Raw genomic sequence first — 14,059 nt, 5'->3', positions numbered from 1 at the left:
TTCCATTTTGCTATGTATTTTATTTAAATACCAGTGTCACTTTCACAACTTCTATCACGGTTAACCAGCTTATGTTAAACCAAGGCAGTCTGCATTCAAAAAATATACTTGCCTACAGTATGTCTGAGGATCATTTCTCATACCAAGAAGAGTGGGTATGCCCAAAGAACCTTTAGCTTCCCTGCACTTTGAACAGATTCTATTCCATATTAACCAGGTTTCTGAAGTAATCTTTAATTTCAAAAGCACTTTTGCAATGTGGCATATAAAATGGCTGGTAGAATTCAAAGATGTAGCCATGTTAGTCTGAAAAGTAGTAGACAAAGGGGTGCATCTGAGGAAGTAGGCTGAAGTCTGCAAAGGTTCATGCTACCAGCTTCTTTTTTTCAGTTAGGGGCTGTACAGACCGGCTTGAAGTGCCGGTGTGGGGCATGGCATTTGGACGACACATGCCCTAACACCGCCCCCACACTGGTGTCGCGTTGTCCAACCGGCCCCAATCTGGCGCTGAAAGGGACAGCAGGACACCGCTCTGTCAGGATGGTCTGCTTTGCTCCTGAGTTTCAAAGGTGCTACAAGATCCCTTTGTATAGAAAACAGACATTAGATCAAGATCTTCTTGGTCTTATGGAACTAGTTGTGCAATTCTGTCTAGGACTGGAATCCTACACACAGTCATCTGGGAGTGAACCCCACTGAACCTAAGGAGACTAATTCCAAATAAAGACACTTGACATTAGGTTGCACAACACTGCAACAAATGTTATCCAACAAAGAAAGATTGTCAGAAAAAAAAATGACTATGTGAGCAAAAAAAAATGCAATCCTCTCTTTGTTAAGAGAAATTCATTTAAATCAAACATTTATTGGACCTCTTAGCTTTTAACAGTTCATAATAAAGTTGTTGGTCATTCACTAGTCAGAATAAGGTCTGTGAAGGGATGGCTTTTTAAGTTCTCCTTCCCAAGAAGTCTGGGTTCATATGGCTATCAATTTACTCTATTAATTCATTAGTCTTGGTTCATCCTCCATTGTGTCCCTACCTTTGAGCAAGACAGAGCCATTTCTCTGAACTGTCATGTTTTCTGGACTTGGCAGCTCCTTTCCTCTTTATGCTAAACTTGTTTTAAAGCTTTTGTTACTGTCTTTTTCATTTCCTATTGTATGGCATCTCACTTGGCAAAAATACCCTTTCTGTTGTCTCCTTTTTGCTTCTCTGCTCTCCTTCTTCCCCCCAGTCTCCTGCCACATTGGAGATGGCTTATTAGTCATATCAGAAAGCATCAGGGTGGAAGTTCTCATATTGCTCAGCCAGCCAGGTGCTAACATTAATTGGAGAGCTCCCAGTGAAATAGGTGCTATGTTAGGTTGGAATATTTTCTGGGCAGCAAAAAGCAACTCTTATTCTAGCTACCAGTCATGCATTTTTCCCTGTCTTCGGGTAAAATCCACCCTGAGGGCAGCTTATTCCATAATCACTTAGCTGTTCTGAGAGTCTCCATGTGTCTGGAACCAGCAACTGTCTTCAGCGTTCAAGACCTCAGACACAATCCAGCCTGAATATCAGTGGAGAAGCAGACATGCAGTCAGTACAATCATCCTTGATGTTGATTCAGTCCTTCATGGGAACCAGCTCTTCCCCTTGATGCTCCCTCCTCTTGCAGAGTGTGTCTCTTTGAGTGCTTCAAGCATACATTATTTTCCACTTGCATTATTCCCCCAGCTAACCACTGATGACTCTATTGCAGGGGTAGGCAACCTGTGGCCCGCGGGCCGGATGCAGCCCAGCGAGGCCTTGGGACCGGCCCCAGCCTGGTCCTGCTGCCGATTGCCGCCGGGGCCTTTGGCCTCTCGTGTGCAGGGGCAATTGTCTATAGAAGCCTCAGAAACATGCATTTACATTAACATTTTTTTAAAAATCAGCAAATTTTTTCACGTGTCCTCCACTTTTTAAAAAAAAGTGTACACAATTTGAAAATTTTGTCCTACATTTGTCCCGGTTTATTTATTTAATTAAATTTTTAAAAAATTATTTAATAATTTATTTTTTTTTGCTTCGGCCCTCCAGTTGTCTGAGGGACAGCAACCCGGCCCCCGGCTCAAAAAGGTTGCCTACCCCTGCTCTATTGCATGTACTCAAGATGGTTAAAAAGCCTATTTCAATGAACTTCATTAAGCTTAAAGGAATACTGAGTAAGAGCTTGTGGCCAAATACAGTAGCAATAGCAAGTACATTTCTTCTTCATGGTCTCTGCGAATCATACAAATGCTGCAAAAAAAATCTCCTATATCATCTTTCTTCTCTTCTTTTTCCTCAAAGAGAAGAAGGGCAACACTGCAGGAGATTTCTACAGCAGTGCCATCTTCCTAGGAGACATGGGGGGGAGGGGGGAGGCTGGAGACTGGAAGTTCAGTAGAGGCAGCTTGGAGATTTTGCAGTAGCATAGCCTGTAGCATGCATATTTGGGGGGGGGGGGGGGAATTGTTAAATATTCAGAGTTTTCCCACTTCTGCAAAGATCCTGCACCCCAACCCTCATCAGTGATGAGGGTCTACTGTGTCAAAAAAGAAAGAAGTTCATGATGGGTTTCATAAAATTGAAATCAGGATTACAACAGTGCCAGTGAAAAAGAAAAGTGGGAGGCATTGAAAGAAATCAGAATGAATGCATAGGGAATGTTGTGATTATTAAGAATGATATGCCACGCTGAACTTATTTCTCTCTGTCTCTTTTTTTTGAGGCTTGATTTCAGTAAGGCTTTTGACAGGGACCCCATGATACTGCAAGAAAGACTGGTAAAATGGGGTGGGGGGGGGGTGGACAATGGATTTGTCACTAGTTGACAGACCAGTCCCAAAGAATGCTCACCAGTTGTTCCTAATCATCACAGAGAGAAGTGACAAGTGGGGAGGAGATGGGGTTCTGTTCTGGATCTAGCTTTATTCAATATATTTATGGATGACTTGAATGATAGAAGGAACAGAGAGGATGATCATCAGATTGGCAGATGACACCAAATTGGGATGAATATCTCACAAAATAGAATTGGGATTCAAATTGACTCTGGCAAATTGGATAACTAAGCCATGAGGGAGATACCAGGATTGACAGCAGTATATGTGAGAAGGATCAAGGAGTCTTAGTAGAATGTAAGTTGAATATTAGTCAGAAGCCTGGTGCAACAACAGAAAATCCAATAAAATTCTGTTCTGTATCATGTCTGCTAATTTTGTCAAGGACAGTAATAGTATCACTGTATTCTGCTTTGATTAGACCTCACTTGTGTTCAGTTTTGGGCACTACATTTTAAGAAGGATACTGAGAAGCTAGAACATGTCCTGAGTATGGCAACCAGTGTGGTAAAAGGCCAGGGAATTGTGCCCTATGAGGAATGATTGAGGTAGCTGGGTAGAATAGGCTGGTGAAACTAAAGTTGAGAAGTGATATGGTAGCCACCTTTACCTGAAAGGTTGTCACTTGGAACATAGAGTGGGCTTGTTTTTTCCTGCTTTTCATAATGAAAGGAACCAATACAGTTGACTCAAATTACAAGAAACAGTACTCCAGTTTTGGTAAGAACTTAATGGTGGTAAGAGCTGCTTGACAGTGGAATAGACTATCTTAGAAGTGAGAGACTGCTTCACTGGAGATTTTGAAACAGATTAGATGGCCCCCTTTCAGGGATGTTTTAGCTGTGGATTCTTGCATTGGCAGAAGAGTGGACTAGATCAATGGTTTTCAAACTGGGGGGGCAGGATCCTCGGGGGGATGTGAGAGTTGCTGAAGGGGAGCACCAGACTTTGAAGCCCTGATCTCTTCTCCTCCTCCCCCTCCAAAATTTTTCTGTCCTGGAGGAGAAGAGAAGGGGAAAGAGTTTGTGTGAGTGCGTGAAAGAAAAAATGAAACCGTGTACATATTTGAGAGCAGTGGTGTATGTGCATGTGCTGCGTGTGAGACAGTATGTATAAAATTTACACATGTTAAGTACTGGATTTATTTAAATAAAAGTATTCTAATTTGAACCATGTTATTTTGTAAAGAGGTATTTGTTTGTCAGAGGGTTTGTTAACTGAGGTATGCCAGCATAGATTGTGTTAAATATAACTAGTAAAAGAATTATGCAAGAATCTATTTCCTTTTCAGTACCTATAATTGAGAATGGGTGGGAATTTCACAGCTCATGTCATTATTGACTTAAAAATAATTTTTAAAAACTCTAAATTCCAAAAAGCAAACCTTGATTTTACCATTTTATATAAGGGGCTCCATTTTACTCTGCCTTTGTATTTAGAATCATAGAATCGTAGAGTTGGCAGAGACCACAGGGGCCATCCAGTCCAACCCCCTGCCATGCAGGAACTCTCAATCAAAGCATCCCTGACAGATGGCCATCCAGCCTCTGCTTAAAGACCTCCAAAGAAGGAGACTCCATTACACTCCAAGGGAGTTTGTTCCACTGTCGAACAGCCCTTACTGTCAGGAAGTTCCTCCTAATGTTGAGGTGGAATCTCTTTTCCTGTAGCTTGCATCCATTGTTCCGGGTCCTGTTCTCTGGACCAGCAGAAAACAAGCTTGCTCCCTACTCAATTTAATGGGAGTTGACTGACCACAGATTTTAGTATCAACGGACGGTCGTGGAACCAAATCCCAGCAGATACCAAAGGCCCACTGTACTTAATCAGACAAAAAGCCTATCTGGTCCAACATTCTGTTTACACAGTAGCCAACAAGATGCCAACAGGAAGCTCACAGGCGTTTTCCATTTATCATCCTGTCTGCTTGTTAATTCTTTGTAGTCTGTGTTGCCACCATTTTATTAAACTGTTTTTTTAAAGAGTAGATCAAAGTCCTTGCTGCTGCATGTACTTGACTAGCAAGTATATGGGTTGCTCTCTTCTCAGTCCCACATAAACAACATAAACTTCAAGGCCAACTGACTAATGGAGAAGTCAGCTACATGAAAATAAGACTTGGGCAAGAGGTAAGAATGAGTTGGTTTGGAGGTGACAGCATTTGTTTAGGCAACCTACTAAAATGTAGACTTTGGGATTTTGCCTTGCTTTGGAATATGATGAAGGAGCTGCCAGCCAGCAAGCAAGAAATGTTGATGGTGAATTCTGTCCTTTCATTTAGTTTTTATTGTAATGAAACAAGAAAGAAGGAGTAATTATCAATTTATTCTGAGACATTTATGTGGCACCATCTATTCTTTCTAATTCACTAATTTGAATTAACTCTCATTCCTGCCAGAAAGGGGTATAAAACCTTGGAGGTTAAACCTGCTCCAGGGTGCCTTGCTAAAACATTGAAAGTAACACTTGAAATTATACAATTGTTCACATCCAGAGATGAGAAGAAGGAGGGATCTTCAGTTCCATCAAATACAATTTTTAACTATGTGTGGATCTGAAAAGGAAAAAAAAGTTTCTTAGCTTAGATAGTCAAGAAAAACAACCTCAATACATCTCATGGACTAAGCATAAATGGCATTTATAATGTATTTTGGATATGCTTTCAGCTGTGTGGGGTTGTTTTTAACTACAGATGACGTAGTTTTGTGGAATATGTTTTACAGCAGTTTTATCATGCGTGCATTAGTCAGCCTTAGAAACTAATGATTTCCTAATTACATGTTATTTGTTTACATGCTTTAAAAGTAGTTTATAAGTGTATGCTTTGTATGGATTTTAACTGACCTAGATGCTTGGAATTGGCCTTTCTCAGAGCCTCCTAAGCTCAGAAACCTGATCAGGATTTATTACAGTCAGTTAAGAATGAAAAGACATAGTATAGACTAGGAGAGAATATTTGTATTGTTGTTATGTTCTGCCCCAAAAGCTCAGAATGATATTACTGAGTGTCTTGATCCCTATGCTGTCATTTTCTAAGCCTGTTCAGTCAGCATGCAAAGAAAAGAGGAGGCTAGTCCTTTCCTTCTACAATGCCAATACAGTTTCCTGTATGATTGGATGCTCTCTATGGGAACTCTGATTCAGGAACGGGATCCCAGTTGCATGGTGAACTTCCAAGTGTATCAGAACTGCTCCTACTGATACTCATCTTGCTTCTCACAATCAGAGTAATATAACTGGTTTATAGGGGACAGGGACAGCATCCTCCTTTTTTGTGTGCTAATAGAACAAAAAGGCTCACAGCAACAGCAGCAGCAGCAAGTACATGCTTAGATAGTGTCATCTTAGGACTTTTGAGTTGTGAGCAATTATGTGACAAATATTCAAGTGGGGAGAAGAGGTATAGTAAATCTACCTACAGTACATCAATCAGAGAGTAAAAGAGAATGAACACAGGATGGAGGAGGAAGACAGATGAGTATTGAAGAATAATGGACTCAGAAGAGATCAGATTAGTTTGCATGACTTGTTTCTCTGAAACCCATGTTGCCTTTTTGTGATTGTGGCATTCACTTCTAAATGTTCACAGACTCTCTTTTAATTTTCTGCTCTAGAATCTTTCCTGGTATTGATGTCAGACCAACTGGGTGATAATTGTTGGGATCCCCTTTTTTCCCCTTTTTTGAAGATGGGGACGTTTGCCTTCCTCCAGTCTGCTGGGACTTCTCCTGTTCTTCAGGAGTTCTCAAAGATTATTGTCAATGGCTCTGAGATTACATTTGCCAGTTATTTCAATACCCTCAGTTCATGTGGTCCCGGAGACTTAAATTTATTTAGATTAACCAAATATTCCTTTACTTATTCTATGCTGCGTATCCCCTATTGGGTCCTCTGCTCCATTTTCCTGTTTGAACATCCTTTTCCTTGTGTGAGAAGACTGAGGCAAAGAAGGTGTTGAGTAGTTCTGCCTTTTCTCTGTCCCTTGTTAGCATTTATCCATCTTCTCCATGCAATGGCCGTACTATTTCCTCCTTCTTCCTTTTGCTATGGACATACCCAAAAAAGTCCTTTTTATTGTTCTTAACCTTTATAGCAAGCCTGAGCTCATTCTGCGCTTTAGCTTTTCTGACTTTACCTCTATTTATGCTAGCTATTTGTTTGAATTCCTCTTTGGTGATTTCTCACCTTTTCCATTTCTTACACATCTCCCGTTTTCAGTCATTATTTGGCTGTACCTTTTAATATTACCAAAGAGCAGGGAGCAAAATTACCAAATGTTTTAATTCTTCGGTAGAGTAACACAGGAATAGACTTTTCACTTTTAAGAATAGCTGAATAATGTCATACTATGGGTGACTGCTTCTTAGAAATAAGTCACTGGCAGTCCAGGGATAAAAAAATTAAAAAATAATGCAGTCTTAAATGTATTTATAATAAAGTCCGTATTTGAAGTGAAGGCTAAGATGTCATAACTCTGGTTTGATTTACTATTCAGTAAATTCAGATTGTTTTCTCAACTATAATGTCCAGAGAAAAAGCTTGCCTGCTCTCCCCCTTAGATGCTGACTCTAGGGAATATAATGATCTAGTTTAATGCTATAGTCTAAATCAGAGGTTCCCAACCTGTACTCCGTGGAGCCCTTAGGGCTCTGCAAGTTAAAAAAGTTGGGAACACCCGCTCTAAACTGGAACCTCTAAAACCTGTGTTGGTTTCAGAGTAATGGCTTCTGTCATGAGCTTCTTTCACAGAATCTGGGACACTGACAGCAAGTAAATGGAACCTGGTCATGCAGTTCACAGGACTGATTCAGGATTTTATTTTAACCTTTGACTCAGATATGACCAGTAATTCAAGCCTATATTGGTATATGTGCTAAGTTATAACTCACATTAACATAAATAGCTAGTTTTAATGAAATAAGGCCAATTAGTTTATGTTAGCCAACTAGTCATAACCTCCAAGTCTCACAAGTGATGGTTACTCTTACTGTGGTTTGTCAAAATAAGCCAGTTTCAACCCTAAAGAATGCAAAATAGTGCTGTTGAGAAAACCAGAGGCAGAGCTTGTGTCCCCCTTTGTGGTCGTGCACCAAGTCCTAAGTACAAAAGAAAAAGGTGAGCAGCTGTTTACTGTATTTATTGATCTACTTGAAACTTTTGATTTCATAGTTACTTGAGAAACAAATGATCAAACAAATAATATGGGATATTGTAATGGTTTCTCCTTCATACGTTTTTTCCCAGTTCTGTAAATCCACTATGAAATTGTAGATCAGATGCTGTCTTTTTTTTATTACTTGTAAATACACAAAGAAATGTACACCTCTTGACCATGTTTTCTCCACTTATGTTACAGGCTGATATGTTGAGGTCATTAGCCAGCACAAAGCCCACTGTGAATGAACAGGATCTGGAAAAACTAAAGAAATTTACAGAAGATTTTGGACAGGAAGGCTAATCTAAAGACTGCTGTGACCCTCAATTTTATTTCTTTGGGATTCTTGCCTCTCTGTTGCCAATAAATGAATTGCTCCTTCCTGTTTTTCCATGTGAACTGAAGAGCCATTTTCAAGGACCCTTGAGCTTTTGTATATCACTTTCCAGAAATCTCTATTAAATGTCTCCTCCTGAGAGCATGACACTAGGACCTTGTGGTAAAGAAGGAAAATGTGGGGAAAATTTAAAAATTTGGCAACTCCTTCAGGTATAATTGCAGGTTTTTTGAGTTTAGATTTTAGGTAATATATATTAGTTCTAGTTTATAAATATTCATAAACCTCTATAGAAAACTTAAAAGAGTGCAAAAAATTATTTGATTGCCAGGTATTTTCACTGTTGGTTTGTCTGCAAAATAATTGCTTCTTTTGGAATTGCACAGTGGAATTTGGTTATACTTGTAGGTAAATGAGAGTTGAAGTACATCAAAGTAAAGGTTGGGTACTAAAAGGAAGTATTTGGTGCTTCAATAAAGGCCAGTACTTATTTAGTAGAATATTCAACATGTACCTTTTTTTCCTATTGTGTTGAATTTAGACATTGCCTTAAAAGCAAAAAGCATTGTTTTAAATAGCTCATCAATAGACACCTGATACTGTGCACTGCCAGAGAACAGATTCTGAATGTATATATTGTGGAAGAGGGTTTCTCTTTATACTTTATCCACCTTTATTCTCTCTCTGAGTTTAAAACATTGAATATATTCTAATAAGACTCTGGGCAAGCCTTCAACCTGAATTTTAGCCAGCTATGTGTTGAAGAAAGAGAAGTTAATCCTGAAACTTAGCTTATTTTTGAAGAAGCTTTGAGACCAAGTACCAAATGTCTTTGAGGTGCCAAGGGAAGGTGTTCTTATTCAAGATTTACTAGAACATCTATTTGATTTAGTCTAATAACTAAATATTTTGCAAACAAGCTGACACTACTTTAAACACACTGTAAGAGTAGCACAGGTCCCTCTCACAAGGCCTTTGCTAAGAATCATGCATCTTAGAAAAGTGCCTGAATGTAACTACAGTGGCCTGGTACAACCATTATACTAAACCTTATCTTAATGTAATGAGAACAAGTTGCAGAAGGCCCCAGTCTTTCCTTCTTCCCTGCAGGTGTATTGACCTGTTCAAAAGCTCTTGCTTTAGTTTATGTTAGCCAACTTGTCATAACTCCAAGTCTCACAAGTGATGGTTGCTCTTAACTTTGATTTGTCAAAATAAGCCAGTTTCAACCATAGATTAATTTGCTTTGTTCAAACAAAACATAATTGAAAGAAAGCAGAGCTTATGTTTGTGTGATAGGCCAATTTGTTGTTAGTGGGGAAAGTGGCAGCTTCTGACTCTTAGCCACATTAGAGAAGGAGAGAACATACATGGCAGAGACACATTACAGCTTGTTTTCATCACACTAAATTGTAGTTTAGCATGATGTCTGAATGTGGCCAGTGACAGCACTGAATTTGTGCCTTGTAAGTTTGCCCTGGGTATAAACAAATGATCACTTGAGTATCATTGTAACACACTGCATTTCTGTTAAAGGACAATACATTGTAGGTGCATTGTTTGTTACAAAAGCCCATGTAAAGTACTGTATAGTCACCTCATAGGCTTTGGTTTTCATTTTATGTACAGATTTTGTATTATTTCCAGAATCAGGACTGAATGAAATTTGGTCTCTGAATGAAGTAAAAAATTGCAATACAGCACTAGCTTATGTTTCTAGACCTTTCCCCCCCTCTTTGGGCATCAAGTATACTTTATGTTGTCAATATGTTTTCTATAATTTTTAAATATCTGGAATATTTTGTTCCAGAGGACAATTCAAATGGTATTCTCAGACCAAGTGTAAAGAGGGTTTTTGTTTTGCAAAACACATTCTTGTAACTACATTTTACTCTTTGATGCAGTGTTTCATGTTTACTTATTCAGCATATTTTCAGTGCATTAATAACTGTCCTGTTTATGCATTGTGTACACCCAGCATTTTCCCCAACTAAAATCTTACAATTTGCTTTTGGTGCTTATTACATTACACCTGCTTTCAAAAATGTACAATCCAGAGAGATGGCTTCAGACTTGACTGAGACAAACAGAGCTTCACCTTTATAGTACTGATGTGATGTATGCACTCTTAAACATTTGGCACTTATACCATTAAGGCTGAAGGTCACCAATCAAAGCTCATCTGTAATTACTTAAAATCCAGAATAAAATAAATAAATCTGGTATTCTAATTCCATTTATTTGAATAATTACTGGGGAACACATATCAGCAATGTCTAGCATTTTAGCCTTGTATTACCGAAGTGAGGGTTCATAAAGTAACATGTAACAGTAATAATCTTTTTTTTTTCATAAAAGGTGAAAAAATAATTTTGCTGCTGTTAGATTGCCAGGCTTTTAAATAAATTTGACTATTCAGATGACAGTGCACTATAGTTCCAAAATGATGACAATTACAATGATAAGTATAATTTATATCCCACATTTCCCCCACTTGGGACTCAAGGCAGCTTACAACAGTTAAACAAACATAACTGTATATACTCCTGTACAAGTTTATTATTATTATTTATTTTATTATTTATGGTATTTATACCCCACCCTTCAGCCCTATCAGAGCGGCTTACAATTATTATTTTTAATTAGACGGTTCCCTGCCCTCAGGCTTACAATTTAAAAGACACGACTCAAAAAGAGAAGGGAATGGTGGTAGAAAAGGGGATGAGGTCCAGTGATTATTCTCTCCCTCTGAGGCCTGGACCAAGGCAGATAGACTGGAGGGAGGACTCTTATTCTTCAGGCTAGCCCTGGTGGAGCTGGGCCTGCTTGTTCACTCCCTCACAGGCCGAAGGAGTACAGTAGTTAAAATTCACAGCACATTAAGAGAAAAAAACTATTGCTGTTGTAGTGTGCCTTCAAGTTGTTTCCAACTTATGGTGACCCCAAGACAAACCTATCATGGGGTTTTCTTGGCATTTGTTCAGACGCAGTTAGCCATTCACTTTCTCAGAGGCTGAGACAGTGTGACTTAACCCAAGATCACCCAGTGGGCTTCTGTGGCCAAGCAAAGATTCAAACGCTGATCTTCAGAGTCCTAGTCCAACACTCAATCTACAATATACTGGCTCCCAAAAAGCCATTAAACCATCATAAAATTAAAACCAGATTGAAGACATGAACTATTAAACAGAAACTAAACATCCAGTAGCTTACATACAGAGCAATAGTATCCAATGGTATACAGATAGAAAATTGTAATATATTGGGGGGGGGGGGGAGGTTGAGCTCAGAAAACATTTTAAAAAATGGTAGTAGTAAAGATCTTTGCTAAGCACTTTTCTCCAGTATTTTTGGTAAATAAGTACAAATCACTGATAAAAAGTTTCACATCCTCCAAAGCCCACCCATGGATAGAAAAAGGGTTAGTCAATCATTCTGAGCAAAAGAGATCAGCAGGTAAAAGAGTTAAGCTGCCACTTCATAATTCCACTGTTCAAACTTGCAGCTTTGTCTGGCAGCATTGTTGTTGTTTGTTGTTGTGTGCCTTCAAATCATATGACTTATGGTGACTCTTAAGGTGAACCTATCAGACTTTTCTTGGCAAGTTTCTTCAAAAGGGGATTTCTGTTGCCATGCTCTGAGGCTTAAAGAGAGTGTGACTTGCCCCAGGTGACCCAGTGGGTTTACATGGCCAAGCTGGTATTCGAACCCTGGTCTCTAGAGTCATAGTCCAATGTTCAAATCGCTCACCATGCTGGCTCACTTCTTGCCATATGTAGTCCATTCTAAATCCATCCCATTTCCCAGGCCCTCCAGTTAAACTGGTTTAACTGTCAGTCTCTCTGAGATTCTTGGAAGGTGGATCTGTGGGAAGAGAAAGATTGGCAACTCTCTGTACTGCACCAAGGCTCAGCTGTCACAGGATTTACAGGAATGAGGTGGACTTGAGACATGAAGCATGAAACCAATATACTTCAGAGTGCCAGGATTATTTGTGTGGCTTGGAATATGCTGTCCAAGGAAACCCCTCTTTGACAGCAGACAATTTTAAAATGTGGCTTCAGTTCAGGTTCTCATCAACTCTAGTTAGCATAGCTAAGCGAGGGGTGATGGAAGCTGCAGTCCAACAAAGCAACTTGTTCTAGTATGTGATTTTCAAGGTAGCAAAAGCAGAACTATGTGCCGTTTTCCAAATGTAGCCAAACAGCAGCCTTGTGTAAGGATCTTTATAGCGGATGCTGTTCTCTGCTTAAAGGAGGAACCACCTTTATTTCAAAAACTGTACTTCAACCTTTTGTACAGGTTTTTCCCCATTCTGAAAGGTTGAAATACCTCTCCTTAAGGGCTTGGTTACAGACAGTAAGAACTCTGGACTAAAATAGGATGGTATTTGTTGGTTCGACGGTGTTGCACCCATCCTTTTGCTAACTGGAATGTACTCCTCCCAAAAGACAAACTTCTGTGAAATTGAATTCAGCCTCTGGGTTCCCTCCACCCTTACCTTAAAGGGTTACATACTTTGTTGGACTAATACAAGAAGTAAATGAGTGAGAGAACTTATCCTAGGGCTTGAGCCTAGGAAGGTGGTGGGGTTAGACCAGACGTTCCAGTGACCATGCTTCCTGAGGGTAGCTACACCCCAAAACCATGTAAAGCTCTAAAAAAAGGAGTGGCTTTTGCTTATATTGAGATCCTGCCATACCAACTGAACTACAACAGAAACAACTTCTGATACAAAATGTGGTGACCCCAACATAGTCACCTTTCTTCTGCATGATTTTTAAAACCTCCTTCGCCTGATGATGAAGCCAGTGGAGCTTCAAAAGCTGGTATGTTTTGTGCATTTTGGTTATACAACAAAGGTATCACTTTTTTGGTGAATTTTGTTTTATCCCAAAAAGTAATTTACCTAATCTCTGGAAAACTCAGTTTATACACAGAAACATCGCTTTTAATGTAAACGTAACTATCTAGATTGAACCTTAATGGAAGCAGTAAATAAGATGAGTAATCCTGAAAAGGTGATAAACAAGTTGGGCAACATAATCATAAATGACGAAATGATAGTAGCCCAAGCGTGTTTTGGTCCCTAAAGTCTTTATCAATGGGAAAAGTTTCATCAGTTTGAAAGAAAAACTTCCATAACAGTCTATTCTAAATTGGTAAGCACATTTTTTGTGTGTGTGTTAACCAAAATATGACAACAAATATGGAAAATGAAGTGGTGGCCAACAGATGGAAATGATCAATATATATCCCAATCCACAAGAAAGGAGACACAAAGGACTGCAGCAACTATAGGACCATAGCACTAATCTCCCAGGCAACTAAAATTATGCTCAAAATTCTGCAGCATAGACTTCAATCATACATAGGAAAAGAAATCCCAGAGGTCGAAGCGGGGTTCAGGAAAGGAAGAGACACTAGAGACCACACTGCAGAAATAATACCACTTTAACATTAACTTATGTGACACCACTTTAACTGCCATGGCTCCAACCTGTGGAATCCTGGGACATATAGTTTGTTGTGCCACCAGAGCTCTCTGTCAGAGAAGGCTAAATATCTCCCAAAACTATTGTTCCCAGAATTTCATAGTTCTGAGCCATGGCAGTTAAAGTGGAGTCAAACTAAATTATTTCTGTAGTGCGGATGCAACCAAGACATAGGTGTGCCACCACATTTGATAGTCCTGATGAGAAATCTGAACCAAG

The 14,059-nt window shown here is 39.3% G+C and overlaps 1 protein-coding gene across 1 annotated transcript in view; it reads left to right on the top strand.

Moving 5' to 3' along the window:
- VPS4B (vacuolar protein sorting 4 homolog B) overlaps positions 1-10,576 on the top strand; it is a 37,514-nt gene extending 26,938 nt beyond the window's left edge. Inside the window, exon 11 of the mRNA XM_089516619.1 lies at positions 8,210-10,576. Within this exon, the coding sequence (XP_089372745.1) occupies positions 8,210-8,311 (102 nt within the window). The 3' untranslated portion in view covers positions 8,312-10,576. The remainder of the gene's footprint in view (positions 1-8,209) is intronic.
- The last annotated feature ends 3,483 nt before the right edge of the window (positions 10,577-14,059 follow it).

The sequence above is a fragment of the Sceloporus occidentalis genome, unplaced genomic scaffold (assembly GCF_023333645.1).
Source record: "Sceloporus occidentalis isolate IW3139 unplaced genomic scaffold, rSceOcc1.0.p SCAF_3, whole genome shotgun sequence".
Classification (NCBI taxonomy): domain Eukaryota; kingdom Metazoa; phylum Chordata; class Lepidosauria; order Squamata; family Phrynosomatidae; genus Sceloporus; species Sceloporus occidentalis.
This window is presented reverse-complemented; position numbering and strand designations above follow the sequence as displayed.